Source organism: Zootoca vivipara, chromosome 6 (assembly GCF_963506605.1).
Source record: "Zootoca vivipara chromosome 6, rZooViv1.1, whole genome shotgun sequence".
Lineage (NCBI taxonomy): Eukaryota > Metazoa > Chordata > Lepidosauria > Squamata > Lacertidae > Zootoca > Zootoca vivipara.
The window spans coordinates 5,040,135-5,059,595 of record NC_083281.1 but is presented as its reverse complement, the minus strand read 5'-3'; the positions used below and the strand labels follow the sequence as shown (position 1 = coordinate 5,059,595).

At 49.4% G+C, this 19,461-nt stretch overlaps 1 protein-coding gene across 1 annotated transcript in view; it reads right to left on the bottom strand.

The window, feature by feature from the left end:
- Positions 1–19,461, bottom strand: part of SHC2 (SHC adaptor protein 2) — a 39,907-nt gene that overhangs the window by 5,068 nt on the left and 15,378 nt on the right. The window contains exons 6-11 of the mRNA XM_060275337.1: positions 11,106–11,157; positions 9,518–9,644; positions 8,760–8,940; positions 8,472–8,538; positions 7,618–7,782; positions 5,648–5,964 (exon numbers count right to left, since the gene is read on the bottom strand). Of these exons, the coding sequence (XP_060131320.1) occupies positions 5,648–5,964; positions 7,618–7,782; positions 8,472–8,538; positions 8,760–8,940; positions 9,518–9,644; positions 11,106–11,157 (909 nt within the window). The remainder of the gene's footprint in view (positions 1–5,647; positions 5,965–7,617; positions 7,783–8,471; positions 8,539–8,759; positions 8,941–9,517; positions 9,645–11,105; positions 11,158–19,461) is intronic.

Below are 19,461 nucleotides of genomic sequence, written 5' to 3'. Positions count from 1 at the left end.
CGTTATGAGATACCTCCCACCATTCTCCCTCTTCACTTCCCCAATAACTGCAACCCGGTTGCGACTCTTCTACTTCTTCCTCCTCTTCAAACCCACCATTCACTTCAGCTTCCCAGTCTGCCTGTTCTGCCTGCTCCTCTACCCAACCCCGGGGTTTGGGTTTATTAGGGTACCTATGGTGAAACTCTCTCTGCAGCCTAGATGCATGTATATCACTCGCATTCACCCATGAGTTCTCCTCTGGTCCGTACCCTTTCCAAGCCACCAAATACTGTACCCCCCTGCCCCTTCTACGAGAGTCCAATAGCTGAACCACTTCATATTCCGGTTCACCCTCCACCCAGATGGGCAAAGGTGGTGGCTCCTTCCTCTTCTGATACCGGTGTCTTGGCGTTACTGGCGATAAGAGTGACCGATGGAACACCGGATACATCTTCATTGAAGTCGGTAAACGTAACTTATATGAAACAGGATTTATTTGTTCCAACACTTCGAATGGCCCTACCCGTTGCGGCAGTAACTTCTTACAACGTCCCTTGCTCGGCCAATCTTTAGTGGATAGCCAAACTTGGTCCCCTACCCTTATCTCCTTGCCCACTTGCCGGTGTTTATCAGCTTCTGCCTTATACAGAGCCTTCGCTTTTTCTAGCTGTTCTCGCAGAATACTGTGCAACGCTTCCATTTCTTCTGCGAACTGTTCAGCTGCAGGCACTGCCAGTCCATCTCCCTGACCTGGAAACACCCGTGGATGTCGCCCATGGCAGACAAAAAATGGCGTCTGCTGTGTAGAAGCGTGCACAGCATTATTATAAGCAAACTCAGCCAACGCTAGTTTCCCAACCCAGTCATCCTGTTGATAATTCACGTAACAACGTAGGTACTGTTGCAACGTCGCGTTCGTCCGTTCGGCCTCTCCATTTGTCTGAGGATGCCGAGCCGATGAGAGGCACACCTCCACCTTCAGCAATTGCATCAGTCTCCTCCAAAACTGGGAGGTAAACTGCGTTCCCCTATCAGACACAATCTTCTGCGGCAATCCATGCAATTTGAACACATGTTCTATGAAGAGTTGCGCGGTCTCCTGTGCCGACGGTAATTTCTTGCAAGGAACAAAGTGTGCCATCTTGGAGAACAGATCTACTACCACCCAAACCACTGTCTGTTTCTGCGACTCGGGCAAATCAGTGATAAAGTCCATAGCAATGCCTTCCCACGGTGCTTGTGGTGTGGGCAGTGGTTGAAGTAGCCCGGCTGGTGTTTCGCGAGGTCTTTTGGACCGTTGGCACACTTCACATGCCCGGACATACTCCTTGACCTCCTCCTGCATCCGTGGCCACCAAAAATCCCTTGATACCAGACGTTCTGTCTTCCACTGCCCAAAATGTCCTGCTGTTGGACTGTCATGGCATTGTCTCAGCACCCTCGCACGAAGCTCTCCCTCTGGCACATAGAGAGCTTCCCCCTTGTACAGCAGCCCTCCTCTCTCAGTAAACTCCTTCCCTTGGACTTCCCCCTTACGTATTGCCTTCCTCTTCTCTTGAGCGAACCCATCCTTCTGCGTTTGTTGGAGAAAGTCTGACCGTTCTAATGCCGTCATTGTTGCTAGCTGCAGTTGTTCGGGGCTCAGGATCAATCTCCGTTCTAACCCGGTCTCTATTTCGGAATACTCCGGTTTTCGGGACAATGCGTCCGCCCGCTGGTTCTGAGCACTAGACACATACTTAATCCGGAAATTGAACCTGGCAAAGAATTGCGCCCACCTAATCTGTCGTTGGTTCAATTGACGAGCCGTCTGCCAGTACTCTAGGTTTTTATGATCAGTGCGTACCTCCACCTGATGCTGCGCCCCTTCCAAGAAATGCCGCCAAGTTTGTAGAGCATCCTTTATTGCCAACAACTCTCTCTCCCATATAGTATAATTTTGTTCTGACGAGTTTAATTTCCTTGAGTGAAAGGCACATGGTCTCAGTTCCCCTTTGTCATCTTCCTGGAGAAGCACCGCCCCAATGGCTTTGTCCGAAGCATCGGTTTCCACGACCATCGGCTTGTACGGGTCTGGATGAGCCAAGTATCTTTCCTCCACAAACAAGTTCTTAAGTCTCTCAAACGCCCTTTGGGCTTCCTCAGTCCATTTAAACGCCTTTTTGCCTTTCAAACAATCTGTTATCGGTGCTGTAAGGCCTGAGTACCTTGGTATAAACTTCCGATAGTAATTGGCAAACCCCAAGAATCTTTGTACATCTTTTCGAGTCTTGGGTCTTTGCCATGACACTACTGCCTGAACCTTTGCTGGATCCATGTGCACCCCCTCTGGGGTGATTCTATAGCCTAAGAACTCCACTTCTGTTACGTGAAAGTGGCATTTCTCCAACTTAGCGTACAATCGATGTTCTCTTAGACGCTCTAACACTTCCTTCACATGTTGTACGTGTTCTTCCAGACTCTCCGAGTAGATTAATAGGTCATCTAAATAAGCAAGGACCGAACGATCCAACAAGTCGGACAACACGTAATTAATAAATGCCTGAAAGGTGGCCGTGCCCGACTGTAGTCCAAACGGCATGACAAGATATTCAAATGTGCCGTACCTGGTGTTAAAGGCCGTCTTCCATTCATCTCCCTCTCTTACTCGTATCAAATTATATGCCCCCCTCAAGTCCAGTTTTGTAAAAATTTTAGCCGACCGTAATCTTTCCAGCAAATCCCCAATTCGTGGCAACGGGTAACGACTGGGAATCATGCGCTGGTTGATCTTCCTGTAATCAACTACAAGTCTTTTCTCAGAAGTGTTCTTCTTATCCACAAAGAAAATTGGAGCTCCTCCCGGAGTCTTGGTAGGCCGTATGAAACCCCGTTCCAAATTTTTTCGCAGGAACTCCCTCAGTTCTGCCAACTCCACTTCTGACATAGCGTAGATACGGCTGGCGGGTATCTCAGCCCCTGGCACCAGATCTATTTTGCAATCGTACTGGCGATGCGGTGGTAACCGATCTGCCTCCTTCTCGCAGAATACGTCTCTAAAAGACTTATACTGTGGGGGTATTTGTCTCTCTTCCCCAGTGAGCGGACCACAGTCTGGCGTACCATTGGCCTCACCATTCTTCTCCGCCCTGATTCCCAAACAATGTAGTCGGCAATACACTGACGAAAAGGTCATCGATCTCTGGCCCCAGGAGATCATCGGATCATGACGGGATAGCCAACTCATCCCCAAAACCACGGGGTAGGAGTTCAACCTGGTGATATGGAATGCAATGACCTCTCGGTGTCCCGGCAGTTCTAGACCAATTGGCATTGTGGCCTCTGACACACAGCCAGACAGCAACACTCTACCATCAATTGTTCTAACTTCTAAAGGTTCTTCCAATGACTGTGTCTCTATTCCCAACCTGCTCACCAAGTCCATGTCTATAAAATCAGTCGAGGCTCCAGAATCAATAAGAACTTCCACACGCTCGCCCCTTCCATCTGGGAGTCGTAGCATTGCGAATGCTGTAATTACTGGTAAGATCGGTCCAGGTGGAAGCCCTTTGGGTCTCTTTTCCCCCAACCCGAGGCCTCCAGAACGGGCTGGGTCATCTCGTTTCCCGACTGCTCCACTATGCCCTCTCCAGGTGTTGTTACATTTGTGCCAGACAGCGCACCTCGGTTTCTTCCTACAGTACACTGACGAGCCATGTGATTGGGGGAGCCGCAGATAAGGCACAACCGATCTCTCCACCTTCTCTCTCTCTCAGCGTGTGTAATACTAGGTGTTGTACCCCTTCTGATAGAACTACGTTGCATGGGTGCTTCTTCCTCCACCCTTCGTGAATCCGGCAGCTCTAAGGGCACAAATGTCCTGCGGCTCTCTGACCTTCCTTGGCCCCTACGCAACCTGTCCAGCGATTGGAACCTCAGGTCTAGTTGCAAGGCGACTTGTGCCACCTCTTCCAAGGTCTTCAACCCAGGATTTTTTGCCAACTCCACCCGAATCTCTTCACTGAGTCCCGCCTTAAACAATCCAACCAAGGCCTTTCCTTCCCAGCCTAGTTGTCTAGCAAGTCTCACAAAAGAGGACCAGAACTGTGCTACAGTTCCCTTTCCTTGCTTAAGGCTCAAGAACTCCTGTTCCCACTCTGCTTCTTGTGCAGGATTCCTGAACATGCTATCCAGAAGCTTCAAGAAGGCTGATAAGTTGGTGAGCACTCGGTCATTAGACATTAGGTAAGGGGCAATACACTGCCGCGCCTTCCCTTCTAAAAGCCCCACCACCAGGGCCACTCTGGCATCATCATCTCTGTATTCTTCTCCCTTAAGCCTTAAATAATACAAGCAGGAAGCCCGAAATGAATCATACTCTGCACCGCTCCCACTAAAACGTGGGGGAAGGGGAACAAAATTCTTTGCCACTTGCCTGCCAGATAAGTCAGAGAGTTGTCTTGCTTGTTCTGAGGTCACTCCTTCCAGCCGTGCTAATCTTGCCTTCAACTCTTGGTTCTCTGCCCAGAGAGCTTCAGTATTATCTTCTAACTTCATCTCCATTGCTGTTGCGCCGACTGATAAATCCCCAGCCGGTTGCTGCTTCCCCTTTTCTTCCATTCTTGCTTAAATCCACATGCTTCCCCTTCAGCAGCAAGTTAGATGAGTCATGCTGTGAGCAACAGCAATGGCTAGCACACAGTCTGTGTGTAAATAGTGAGTTTTATTCCAAATAGTCAAAACAAAGGCAAGTAACCACAAGAAAGACTGCAACTTCCTGCTCAAGACCACTAGTTAATCAGATGATGACTCATCTAGCTCTCTAGCGTGAGTCCACCTCCTTTTATTCCTACGCTCGAACAACGCCCTCTGCCTCTCTCTCTGTAATTGCCATTTCCTCTTATCCTGTAACCCTCCCCTCCTACGTTCCTGTAACTTTAAAGAACTAGGACCAGACTCGGACAAACTCTCTTCTGAGGTTTGAGTTATTTCTGCCATTTGCTCACCCCTCCCAGCCAGTTCCTTTATCAAAGCAAGCCTCCCTTCCAGTTCCGGGCTATCAGCCAAGTCCGACAGCTGAGCCTCATTAGTTATCGGCTCTAACCTAACACTCGGTTTATGAATTTTCAGTTTATGAACGCTGTGGACCCATCTGGAACGGATTAATTCACTTTCCATTACTTTTAATGGGAAAGTTCGCTTCAGTTTATGAACGCTTCAGTTTATGAACAGACTTCCGGAAGCAATTACACCCATGTTTCTGTTTATGAACGCTTCAGTTTAAGTACTCCGCAGACCCGTCTGGAACGGATTAATCCACCTTCCATTACTTTCAATGGGAAAGTTCGCTTCAGTTTATGAACGGTTACTCCGCGGACCGTCTGGAACGGATTAATCCACTTTCCATTACTTTCAATGGGAAAGTTCGCTTCAGTTTATGAACGCTTCAGTTTATGAACAGACTTCCGGAACCAATTGTGTTCATAAACCGAGGTACCACTGTACATATTTTAAATAAAGTACCACTAGGCATGTGCAAAGTGCATTTTCCCTCCCATCTGCAGAGCAGCAACCTACACTCAGGGGGTACGTCAGGCTCAGAGGAGACCCACTGAGACCAATGGGTGCCTCAGTGTCCAGCTACCCATTGCTGCAAACCCAGCCTCTTTGAGGTCCAGCTGCTTACCACGCCTTCCGGGTCCACCAGGAGCAAGTGCTTGGGCTGCCCGCTTTGCATCCCGGTCAGGACGTATTGTCCCGGGTTGGTGACGCTGTCCCTGACCAGGAAATCCCCATCCACCTGCAGCAGCTTCTCCGCGTCCCTCCGGCTCAGCTTCCCGCGGTACCAGGGCTCCTGCTTCAGTTGCTCCTCCGTGGGGGCGATGGGCGCCTTCCGGGTGGGTGGGCTGGGCCACTGGTCCTCAATTGGCGGGCTGCTGCCGCTGACACCCACGCCGCAAGCAGACATGGATTCGTGAAGCTTCAGAGCGTCCTCAAATGGCCCTGGGAGAAACCAAAAGGCTGAGGTCAACTCAATCAAGGACAGGGAGTCAAGGACCGCGTTCCACTTGTCAGCGGTGGGTGGGAGCAGAGGCGAAAGTGGGTGGAGCAATGAACTAGCAGGCTAGTTTTCACACCCCATTCTAGTTCTAGACCAGGCATCCCCAAACTGCGGTCCTCCAGATGTTTTGGCCTACAACTCTCATGACCCCTAGCTAACAGGACCAGTGGTCAGGGATGATGGGAATTGTAGTCCAAAACATCTGGAGGGCCGAAGTTTGGGGATGCCTGTTCTAGACTGGCCACATCTCTATCTTAGTGCTGTCCGTGGTGCTGAAGCCACACCTGCCATCTCAGACTCTTTGCTGTTGCTGTCAAATCTGGAGCCCACCTGCTATGGGGGGGGTTATGGTCATTGTCCTTAGGAGCATAGAAAGTCACCTAACACTGTGTCAGACCATTGGCACATTTAGCTGGGTACTGGAGTACTGATTCCATCAACGGTGTCTCCGAAATACATTACACATCACTTGGGAAGACAGGCGAACTGATGCCAGTGTCCTGGAAGAAGCAAAGATCCTGAGTGTCGAAGCGATGATTCTTCAACATCAGCTTCGTTGGACTGCTCATGTTGTCCAGATGCCTGATTATCCTCTTCCAAAGCCACTACTCTTTTCCGAACTTTAAAATGGAATACGTGATGTTGGCAGTCAACAAAAGAGGTTTAAAGACTCTCTCAAGGCAAATCTTTAAAAAAAGTAGTATAAACACCAACAACTGGGAAACACTGGCCTGCGAGTTCTCCAGTTGGAGAACAGCCTTTAACAAAGGTGTCGTGGGCTTTGAAGACACTTGAACTCAGGACGAAAGAGAAATGTGCTAAGAGGAAGGGTTTTCTCGGTGCAGAATTCAGGCACTTGGCCTAAATTCGACAACTGCCCCATCCATGTTGAGCGCAGAAAGTCAGGGAGGGAATGGAGCCAGAATCCCTGCAAAATTTTCACAATACAGTCATACTTCAGAAGTCGAACGGAATCTGTTCTGGAAGTCCATTCGACTTCCAAAATGTTCGGAAACCAAAGTGCGGTTTCCGGTTGGCTGCAGTAAGCTCCTGCAGCCAATCGGAAGCAGCGGAAGTCGTGTCGGACGTTCGGGTTCCAAAGAACGTTCACAAACCGGAACAGTCACTTCTGGGTTTGTGGTGTTCAGGAGCCAAAACATTTGACTCGCAAGGTGTTCGGGATCCAAGGTACGATTGTACAATAGAATTATATCTAGAACTAATAGAATTGAAAAGACAAGAAAGAGAGGGAAAAGAGGAGAACAAGAAAATGAAGAGGGGGGCGGGGCGGGAAGAGGAATGGTGCCAGAACCTTTCCTTGCCACAAACTAAACTCTCATGAAAGCTCCCCTCATCAAACTCACTTTCTGTTGTGTTTGTTTTCTCTCCCCCTGCTTACGCAACTCGCCCCGAGCACCATTCAGTGTGGGAAGGAGATATTAATAAAAATTATCGCTCGACTCTGCCAGGTGGGAGTGATGCACTTCTGTCAGGTTCCGTCCTGCCAGTGTTTGCAGAGGCAACTTTTGAAAGGAGAAGCAGAGCGAGAGGCAGCCCTCGCCACCTGCTCCATCGCCCACCCCCCACTTTCTTACTCATATCAAAGAGGTCCTTTGTGGGGCTCTCGTCAGCCGCTCGGTGCACCCCAGCATCTGCCTCCCAGTTGTCCAGGCTCTGGGTGTTCACATACATGTGCTCTTCATAGTCTTGGGAGCCCAGGGGCTTTCCATCTGCCTGGACGTACCCGTCACAGCTCTGGCCTGGAAGAAACAACCACACTGTGTTGTCTAGCAGCTCGCCATAAGGACTCCCTGGTCCTGAATGGGGTAAGTGTGTCCCTGAAGGACCAGGTGCGCAGCCTGGTGGTCATTTTGGACTCGCCACTGTCCATGGAGGCGCAGGTTAATTCTGTGTCCAGGGCAGCTCCATCTGGTACGCAGGATGAGACCCTCCCTGCCCGCAGACTGTCTCACCAGAGTGGTGCATGCTCTGGTTATCTCCCGCTTGGACTACTGCAATGAGCACCAGGGTGGCGGTGGTGGCAGAGGGACGATGAGCGGTGCGAAAGGGCTGGTTCCAGAGAGGGACTGCTTAAACTGGCGCTCAGCCAGCTCAGCCCAGCCTCCTTCCTCCTCTAGGCAGGGTGGGGAGAAGCCAGGAGGGAGGAGGCGCTGCCACAATGTGAGAGAGGAAGGTGGGGGGAATGGAATGGCGCAGGGGGGGGGGGAATGGCACAGCCCGAACGAACAGAATCCCCACGCCGATCCACGGACAGTCCAAGGGCTGGATCCTGAAGGCAATTGGGCCTGATCTGGCCCGCGGGCCTTAGTTTGCCGACCCCTGTTCTCTCTCCCTCCCTCCATCTCTCTCTATGGGTCCCTTTTGCATATAGGAGTAGCAGCACTTGGAGAGCTTGAATCAGAAAGAGGAATAAGTGGGGATGAGTTACCGTGAGCGTCGGATTCCCAGTTCAAGTTGGAGTGAGCGCTGTGGTCTCTCCTGGCCAGAGATGCAACCTACAGAGCAGAAGATTGGGGGGTGGGGGAGAATGACAGATGTCATGCTTGGCTGGGAGGCCCCAAAGGTGGGTTCTATCAAGATTACAAAGGTTCTCATCTCGTGAGGCCATTGCTCAAAGGTGGCATTCACACGCCTGTCCCCAAAAATGTGGAATGTCCAGTTTCAGAAGGAGGCGGTTGCATTTTACAAATACTTGCAAAGGGCAATTGGTGGTCACCTGGCTGAAATGACCGGCGCAGGAGAGCTGGGAATGGGCGTGGCTCAGGGAGGGGCTGTGCTGAAGGCGGGAGTCCACCAGCCCACCAATGGGCGGCTCCTTTCCTGGGATGCTGTTGTAATAGTCGTGCTCCAAGGCTTCCTCATCCTCTCCCCAAGCAGAATCTTCCGTTCCCATTGTCCTGGCCAGGAAGATAAATTGGGAGGGGAGGGGAGGGGGTCATGTGACACAACAAGCGACCAATGGGATTCCACCTGAACTACAAAGCTGGACATCTTTTATTTATCTCATTCCAGCAATGGTGGAACTGAACTGCCATCAAAGTACAGATGGGTGAACCTGCCCATTTTAGTTTAAGAACCTCTTCTCTTTCAAAGCCATCTTAGTTGGTGGCCATTGGTGGCTCCTGCAGCAGCGAGTTCCATAGTTTAAACTATCTGTTGCACCAACAGAATCCTTTCTTTTCTCTGCCCTGAACCTTCCAGCTTCAATTTTTTTCAGTTCCTCATTTTTCCTCCTAAACTGGTTCGGTTTGCCCCATTTCCACATCTCTTCATGAATTGCACAGAGATGTTTTTAAAGTCCTTATGAAGTGTTTTGACAGCGTTTGAAATTTCATTGCCTCCCCCCTTACTGTAATGCATATTTCATGCTATTTTAATTCATATATTCCTTTTCATGCACAACTGGTGTCAATATGCAATTTTTATCGTTGCTGGAGAATTGCCCCGGAGAGGTACGAATTCTGAAATACCTACCTATCCTGCAGCCCCATAGTCTTGGCGGGGCTGTGGAGATATTGCTTAAACCGGAGCTCGAAAGCTTGCCCCACAGTATTGATGACACTCTGCGCCAGCCCGTCACAACACTCCAAGATGTGGCAGGCTGCCAATCAGAGAGAGGGGGGGGAGAGAGAGAAGCAGTTACTCAACACTCACTCAGGTTGATGACAAGCTCAACATGAGCCAGCAGAATGACACAACTGCTAAAAGGATGAATGTAAAACTTAGACTGCAATAGAAGCAGAAGGTTACAATATGCCCACCCTCTTCTACACTGGCCAGGGCTATCCCAACCCTGAACTGCTGGAGACTTCAGAGGAAGAGAAGGATTTGAACTCAAGCCCTGGTGTCGAGTTTTTCTGGGCAGTCATCAGAGACCCACTCCTCTGGGGAGAGCCATCAGCACCAGATTCTGCCCCTATCTCCCCGAGGTTGTCAGAGGAACGGGCTACTAATTCCTCCAAGGAATCAGAGAGTCCACGGCCCCACCACCTAGAAAGAAGCAGCCCTATCTCCAAAGGATAGAAGCCCTTTAACCAGTTGGCTTCAGCAGCCATGAGGCAGGGCTTTAGTCTGGGTCCTATACACCCAAACTATAAAGCTATGGCAATTGCAGCAAGCTGGTGCTGAAACAACTTCTTCCCTTTCTCAAATAGCTGCAGGGTGCTGTCCATGGTCTTGAAGCAATTGCTCTTAAACCCTGGCCCATCACCCCAAGTTCTGTCCAGGGTCCTGACCTCACTCAATCACAAAGCTGGCTTGAGTAGCCCTGAGTCTGCTTCCACCATCTCATCTGGGCTGTCATTCCCTTGAGTCGACGGAGATGGCTCTGGAACCAAACAATTAGATATAACTGCTAAATACTTTCTCTTCTCCCTTAGACATCTGTGTCAGTGCGTCTCCACCCCCATCATTCTGCCCAGACACTGAGGTCCAGCGCCGAGGGCCTTCTGGCGGTTCCCTCCCTGCGAGAAGCCAAGTTACAGGGAACCAGACAGAGGGCCTTCTCGGTAGTGGCACCCACCCTGTGGAAAGCCCTCCCACCAGATGTCAAAGAGAAAAACAACTTTTAGAAGACATCTGAAGGCAGCCCTGTTTAGAGAAGCTTTTAATGTTTAATAGATTATTGTATTTTAATACTTCTGTTGGAAGCAGTCCAGAGTGGCTGGGGAAACCCAGCCAGATGGGTGGGGTATAAATATATTATTATTATTATGCTTTGATGGGTTTCCTGCTCGGCAGGGGGTTGGACTGGATGGCCCTTGTGGTCTCTTCCAACTCTACGATTCTATTATTATTATTATTAGGTGGATCTTTTATAGTAAAGAGGCTTTTGAGAAGCCTCTTCTTAGGGATTTTTTGAAAGGCACCCTTGCTTGTGTTGGGGGAAGTGAAGGAGATACGAGACAGGTTGACCACACAGGATACAAATTTTGATCCTTGCAAATTGCTGTAAGTAATACTTAACGTTTGTATTGCATGATCAAGTGTTCAAAGCAACCCGGGGGGGGGGGAGGGAGTGCCAGTCCTTTGCTTAAGCCCCTCATTGTGGAGTTGCTCTCACCTCGTTGATTGATGGGGTCCTTTGCAACGTAAGCCACGTAGTCAGTTGTGTCCTGTCCAAAAGTCCAATGAAGAATGGAGAGTCAAGGGGTGAAATATAGAGTGGAGCAGGGAGGGAATCACATCTGGCAGCCAATGTCTCCCTTTGGTTTCAGGTAGTACATGAGTAGACAAGTATAAGAAGCCTGGGACACAAGTTTTCATTTACAGGAAGTTAACTCTGGAGTTTATCCTAAATTCTGACCAAAATAAGCCTCCTAGAGCGCAATATGCATGTCCCGGGTTTTTGAGACTCATCTACTATTCCAAACCAAAGGGATACATCGGTTGCCAGATGGGAAATATATTGGCATTATTCCCAGCTCCCCTACCCTGCTGATTCTCATGAGCAGAAACAACACCTGAAGAGGGAGAAAGGTGAAGGAAGAAACACATTTTTTGTATTCATGTAGGATTTTCGGGGGAGCACCTTCTCTCGGTCTCATCCACATCAGAGGCACGGTTGGTGGTCGCACGAGAGACAGGGCCTTTTCTGTGGCTGCTCCCATATTGCGGAATCCCCCTCCCAAGAGGCTAGATTGGTTTCCTCCTTGTTATACTTCCACGGGTAGGCGAAGACATCCTTATTCAGACAGGCCTTTGGAAACTAAGGGGATGTCGCTTTTAATTTTAATTTCCGGTTTCAAATGTGTTCTGCTGTATCCAAATTGTTTCCAGCTAGATTGCTTTCATTATTCTGTGCGTTTGTAAACACTGGGAGCTGCCTTGAATCCCAATTTGGGAGGAAGGCAGGATATAAATACATTCAAACAACAACACTTTGTTTGGCGCAGTTACAATGATTATGGAACGCAAGTTCCCGGGGATGAAAAACACACGCAATCCCGCAGACTTTGGCCACAAGAAGGAAGCAGCAATGCGTGATGGGAGACACCTGCAAAATGGCAACTTGTTAATCATACTACCAGCTACAAAGAAGGATTAGGCTCCTGCACTTATTTACATTTATGGCTTTCAGGCCAAGGGAGCCGGCACTTGTCCGCAGACAGCTTTCCGGGTCAGGTGGCCAGCAGGACTAAACCCCTTCTGGTGCAACGGGACACCGTGACGGACGCCAGAGCGCACGGAAACGCCATTTACCTGCCCGCTGGAACGGTACCTATTTATCTACTTGCACTTTGTGCTTTCAAACTGCTAGGTTGGCAGGAACTGGGACCGAGCAACGGGAGCTCACCCCGTCCTGGGGATTCAAACTGCTGACCTTTGGATTGGCAAGCCCAAGAAGCTCAGTGGTTTAGATCACAGCGTTAAGGGGTGATATAATAGCCATGTTCAAATATATAAAAGGATGTCAAATAGAGGAGGGTGAAAGATTGTTTTCTGCTGCTCCAGAGAAGCGGACACGGAGCAATGGATTCAAGCTACAAGAAAGAAGATTCCACCTAAACATTAGGAAGAACTTCCTGACAGTAAGAGCTATTCAACAGTGGAATTTGCTGCCAAGGAGTGTGGTGGAGTCTCCTCCTTTGGAGGTCTTTAAGCGGAGGATTGACAGCCATCTGTCAGGAATGCTTTGATGGTGTTTCCTGCTTGGCAGGGGGTTGGACTGGATGGCCCTTGTGGTCTCTTCCAGCTCTATTATTCTGTGATTCTGTGGTTCTCTTTTCATAACCCCTTCTTTTACATAAATAATAATACGCTGAAGGAGTTGGCAGCTGCAACAGAATACCCCAGCCCTTTAACTGTCCAGCAGGCTGCAATCAGGCAGATGGGGCCTCCTATCGGCCTCCGAGACCACATAACACCGGTCCTGAAAGACCTACATTGGCTCCCAGTACATTTCCGAGCACAATTCAAAGTGTTGGTGCTGACCTTTAAAGCCCTAAATGGCCTCGGTCCAGTATACCTGAAGGAGCGTCTCCTCCCCCATCGTTCTGAGGTCCAGCGCCGAGGGCCTTCTGGCGGTTCCCTCGCTACGAGAAGCCAAGTTACAGGGAACCAGACAGAGGGCCTTCTCGGTGGTGGCGCCCGCCCTGTGGAACACCCTCCCATCAGAGGTCAAAGAGAACAACAACTACCAGACCTTTAGAAGGCATCTCAAGGCAGCCCTGTTTAGGGAAGCTTTTAATGTTTGATGTTTAATGTCTGATGGATTTCTGTATTGTAATATTTTGTTGGAAGCCGCCCAGAGTGGCTGGGGGAACCCGGCCAGATGGGCGGGGTATAAATAATAAATTATTTATTTATTTATTATTATTATTATTATTATACCTCGCCCTGCTATAAAGCAGGCTCAGCTGATCAAGGGCCTTGCTAAGGCAACCTGGATGCCTGGTCTCAGCTGCAGGAGAGCTGTCCGTGGTCCTGAACTCCCACCATGACCTCCCTTCCAAGGTCCTCTCCTTGCCTGAGCCCTGTTCAAAGTAGCCTTACCGCTGGTCCCCTTATTTGTGCCACCGAGCCTCCCCAGTGGTGCCCCCCTACGGATCATAAGGGTGCAGCTCTAGGGCTGGTGTGCTATTTCACCCTTTCAAGGGAGGCGTCCAGGGTACGGGGGGGCAGGCGGTTTGGGGCTCTGAGACTTCCTGAAAATCACCCCCCCACACACACACACTGGCTTCTAGCCCTTCCACCTTCAGAGCGGATGGCAGAGCAAAGGTTCTGCAACCTTCCACCACCTCATCCGATGCAGGTGGAGGTTACCCAGTGGACTTTAACAATGGTGGCAGTAATGTTAAAGGAACCCCTGACCATTAGTTGCGTATGACTCTGGGGTTGCGGCGCTCATCTTGCCGAGGGAGCCGGCGTACAGCTTCTGGGCCATGTGGCCGGCATGACTAAACCGCTTCTGGAGAAACCAGAGCAGCACATGGAAACGCTGTTCACCTTCCCACCGGAGTGGTACCTATTTATCTACTTGCACTGTGACGTGCTTTTGAACCACTAATAGTACCACTGTATTCTGCTCTGGTCAGACCTCACCTGGAGTACTGTGTCCGGTTCTGGGCACCACAGTTCAAGAAGGATACTGACAAGCTGGAATGTGTCCAGAAGAGGGCAACGAAAATGGTTAAAGGCCTGGAAACAATGCCTTATGAGGAACGGCTTAGGGAGCTGGGTATGTTTAGCCTGGAGAAGAGAAGGTTAAGGGGTGATATGATAGCCATGTTCAAATATATAAAAGGATGTCATATAGAGGAGGGAGAAAGGTTGTTTTCTGCTGCTCCAGAGAAGCGTACATGGAGCAATGGATTCAAACTACAAGAAAGAAGATTCCACCTAAACATTAGGAAGAACTTCCTGACAGTAAGAGCTGTTCGGCAGTGGAATTTGCTGCCAAGGAGTGTGGTGGAGTCTCCTTCTTTGGAGGTCTTTAAGCAGAGGCTTGACAGCCATATGTCAAGAATGCTTTGATGGTGTTTCCTGCTCGGCAGGGGGTTGGACTGGATGGCCCTTGTGGTCTCTTCCAACTCTACGATTCTATGATACTCTATTCTATGACACTAGGTTGGCAGGAGCAGGGACCGAGCAGGGATTCGAACCTCCGACCTTCTGATCGGCAAGCCCTAGACTCTGTCGTTTAGACCACAGCACCACTCACGTCCCACATAGTAGTGCCCCACATAGTACTACCACAAGGTAGCATGTCCTTATCAGCCCTCCGAAGAATCTGAGCAATTTCCTTCCAATAACTTTGGGCTTTTTATACAGCCATATATGAAAATCAGATGCAGCACAGCTCTGACATTAACCTATTCATTTGGCTTAATTTGAAAGGAGTTAAATACCAATTATGTAAACCTGCAGAACAATTTTTCCTCAAAGGGGTAGAAATTGAGAAGTTTAAGCTCATTTGCAAAAATAGCTTCCCATATACTCCCGGTAATCGCCGTCCTACAATAACAATTCCAATTCGCTTTCAAACCTTGGATTTTTAACCACCACCACCCCATTTCTATCATTAAACCCCAATATATATTTAGCTAATAATCTTTTAGTGCTCTGTAACTATGAAATTATTATTTTTTGAACCAAGTTAGTTGTCTATTCACTTTCCTTCCACTATAATTTAACAAACAACTTAATTGAAAATATTCAAACCATTGAATTCAATCACCATGAAATCTTCTACCAATTTCTGTATACTGAAAAAAATGAGCATTTCCTTTAAATGAAAAAAAAAAGATATATTACTGAATAGAACACTTCCCCATGCTACCAAATTTCTCAACCTTCTTTGCCTTGACTGACGAACAGAGTCCATTCTGGAAGTCCGTTTGACTTCCAAAATGTTCAAAAACCAAAGTGCTTCAACTTGGAAGGCGTTTCGGATCCAAGGTACGACTGTAGTCCAATTGCCCAGAAACTCACAGGGAATCACCTTTTTTCTTTCTTTTTTTAAAGAGCAACATTCACACACAAATTTTAAAGGCTCTCACAAAATCCCGTTGGGGAAAGGCTGTAGCTTCTGTTTTCCATGCAGAAGGTCCCAGGCTGAATCCCTGGCATAACCATGAGGACTAGAATTTTACTTTACATTTAGAGAAAGGGACCATAGCAAAGCGGTAGAGCAGCTGCTACTTTATATGTGGAAGGCCCCAAGTTCAAAGCCCAGGGCGGACAAAGAGAGTCCCTGCTGAAAAACCCGGAGAGCTGCTGCCTGTCAGTGTAGACAATACTGAGCTAGGTAGACCAATGGTCTGACTCTGTACAAGGCAGCTTCCCGCACTCATAACCCTGCACCTCTTTATTATCTGAAAGTCAGCAGGCCTCAACCACTCTAAAAGGGGGTGGCTCTGCCTGCAAATTTCATCCACTTCTGCCAAAATGTTAAGCAGCCAGCAAGTGGGGTCTGGTGGTTAGAGTGTTGGACCGGGGCCCTTAGAGAGACCAGGGTTCAAATCCCTCACTTGGCCATGAAGCTCACTGGGTGACCTCTCAGCGCTAACCTCCCTCACAGGGTTGTTGTGGGGGTCAAATGAGGAGGGGGAAGAACTGTGTACGGCACCTTGAGTTTCTTGGAGAAAAAAAGGTAGGATATAAATGCAAGAAATAAATATTCTGCAGTAGCAAATCCGAAGCTTTGGGGAACAAACCAATGTGATGTTCTCCTTTGGATCCTGGCCAAAGTGAGCTGCTGTCTGAAGCATGCATGATATTTTTGAAGCATTTCCTTAGTCAACAAACCAAACAAAAAACCCCTTGCTACTGGAGCAATAGTACCATATTCAGCTGGAACTGAACCTGCATATTATGATCTTTCCAGTGTGGTATAGTGGTTAAGAGCGGTAGACTTGTTATCTGGGGAACCGGGTTCGCGTCTCCGCTCCTCCACATGCAGCTGCTGGGTGACCTTGGGCTAGTCACACTTCTCTGAAGTCTCTCAGCCCCACCCACCTCACAGGGGGAGGAGGGGAAAGGAGATTGTTAGCCGCTTTGAGACTCCTTCGGGTAGTGATAAAGCGGGATATCAAATCCAAACTCTTCTCTTCAAACTCTTTCAGGATCATTGTTATTACTCCTGCTACAATTATTCCGCTTTTCTGTACACTATCATTTGAAACTTATAGCCCACCTTTTTTCCACGGGTTTACTTGAAGTGGATTTCGGGCTAAGGACGCCGTACAATGCACAGAAACATAACAGGGCAAGATCCTGTTATGTTCATTATTTTATTATGTTTGGTTTATCATTTTTATTGATAAAATCTGCACGCCGCCCTTCATCCAAAGGTCACGGTGCGGTTCACAATACGAAAATACAATACAAAATACGTAATAAAAACAAGAATGAAAAAAACCAAACCAATAACCCAACCCACCCGTCCCACAAATGTTTGCTTCCCTGAGCAAAAAGTTTGGATGGATTCCCTCCTCCTTTTTCTCCAAAGAGCTCAAGGGGGCATGTAGATGATTCTCCTCTCCTCATTCAATCTCAGCGACAACCCTGTGAGGTAGGTTAGGCTGAGAGGCAGTGACAGGCCCACAAGGTCATCCAGTGAGCTTCATGACCAAGACGGGATTTGCCCTGGCCTCCCAGGTCCTAGTCTGATGCTCTAACCGCTCCACCACACTGCCTCTCACTAGGCGCTTCCACCAGCAACAACAGAACCTCTGGTTTCGGTGCTCCAGCTCCTGTGTCCAACCTCCCATATCTGTTCCAGACATCTGAGACAGATTTTGAGGGGTTCCATGGAGGCGGGGAAGAAGCCCTTTTGAACACAGGGATGCCTGCTCATTCTGCACCCTGGATCTCGCCCACCAGCTATAAAACGACCAAAGGTCAACTATCCGAAAACATTGATCACGATGGAGCACCCGGAGGAGGAAAGGCAAAAGAGCAATTAGCTAAAAGCCTCCTGGAACAGATGTGGTTTGGCCAGACGCCTGAGAGAATAAGTGAATGGGCCAAAGAAGCTTCCCTCGGGGGTGTCATTAAGCACGGCAACCAGAGAGGCCTAATGATAAATGGGGGCTGTTGGGCTGATGGGAGTCGTAGACATCTAGAGGGCACCAGGTTGGGTTTGTCAAGAAAGGTGCTGCCGCTCAGTGGTTAGAGCAGTCCCCAATTGCATCTCCAGGCAAGGGAAGGCTTCCACCAGTTTCAACAGGTGTACTCTGAGGAGGGTGGCGCTGTGGTCTAAACCAGTGTTTCTCAACCAGTGTGCCTCCAGATGTTTTGGGACTACAACTCCCATCATTCCTGACCACTGGTCTTGCTAGCTAGGGATGATGGGAGTTGTAGTCCCAAAACATCTGGAGGCACACTGGTTGAGAAACACTGGTCTAAACCACTGAGCCTCTTGGGCTTGCCAATCGGAAGGTCAGCAGTTCTAATCCCCGTGACCGTGGTGAGCTCCCGTTGCTCTGTCCCAGCTCCTGCCAACCTAGCAGTTCGAAAGCACGCCAGTGCAAGTAGATAAATAGGTACTGCTGTGGCAGAAAGGTAAATGGTGTTTCCATGCGCTCTGGTTTCCATCACAGTGTCCTGTTGCGCCAGAAGTGGTTGAGTCCTGCTGGCCACATGACCCGGAAAGTTGTCTGTGGACAAACGCTGGCTCCCTCGGACTGAAAGCGAGATGAGCGCCGCAACCCCATAGTCACCTTTGACTGGACTTAACCATCCAGGGGTCCTTTACCTTTACCTTTTACTCTGAGGAAGACTAATGTTGGGGAGGGCCAATTCATTGCCTCCCTTCTGGGGCATTCCAGGAGTAGTGGTCACCTGCCATTAGAGGGTGGGGCGGCTGCCTTCCCATTCCTCTCTCCCCTCCCACGTCGAAGTTGTCCTGGGATGACAGAGTACCCAGGGGATTCTGGGGGAACAAAATGGCGGCCAACACCAGGGCTGGCAAGCCACTGAAACTGGTTTTGGGGCCACTGCCACAAGCTGTAGCAACCAAAGGAACTGAAAGAAGGGGAGAGGAGAAACCTCCAGAAAACGAGGAAAACAACCGTCCTAGGAATGAACGGATAATGAAATGAATGTTGTTTTAACAAATGAATAATGGAATGTTCACATTTAATAGTGGGGGTGAAGAGGCTAATAGCAAACATTGTTGCACCCTGATCTTTTTGAAGGCCAGTGAAGACCTTCTTCTGCCTGGACAGAGATGGATCTCCCCAGGGCCGTCTTAAGCCTATCCAGCGCCGTGGTTCAGAGATACCTCCGGCGTGCACCCCCCCCCTGTTTCCCAGAGCTTTGCGGAGCAGTTGTGGGGCGACTCCTGCCCTCTGCTTAAGGTTGTCATGTGGTTCCAAACGTGTGTTGCGTCTGCTTTTAAGGGCAGAGGGCATGTAAACGAGGGAAAGGGGGATCCCCTTGCTCCCTCCCTAGCTCCCTTCCTTCCTTCCTTCCTTCCTTCCTTCCATAACCCCCGCTGCTCAACCGCGCCTTGACTCTACTCCCAAACAGCAGCGGCAGCAGGGAGACTCTGCTCACCTCTCCACATGCCGCGCCAGGTTCACCTTGGACCTTACCTTTCAAGTTCCGGACTGCAGAATCCGGGACCGGCAGCCATTTGACACTGGAAGTTGCGTCAATGTAACTTCCGGTGTCGCTTTGCCCTTCTATGGGCACCCAAAATGGCCACCGCCGGCTTCGAAAGTCGCTTCTACGCATGTCAGGACTGCGCTGACGCAACTTCCGGTGTCGCTCCACCCATCTATGGGCACCAAAAATGGCCGTCGCCAACACCGGAAGTTACGTCTGTGCACTTCCGGACATGCGTAGATGCGACTTTTGAAGCTGGCGGCGGCCATTTTTGGTGCCCATAGAAGGGCAAATCGGAAAGAAAAAAAATGGCCACCGGCAGGAGAAAATAACGGAGAAAAACGGGAGACGAAGTGATATGGGGG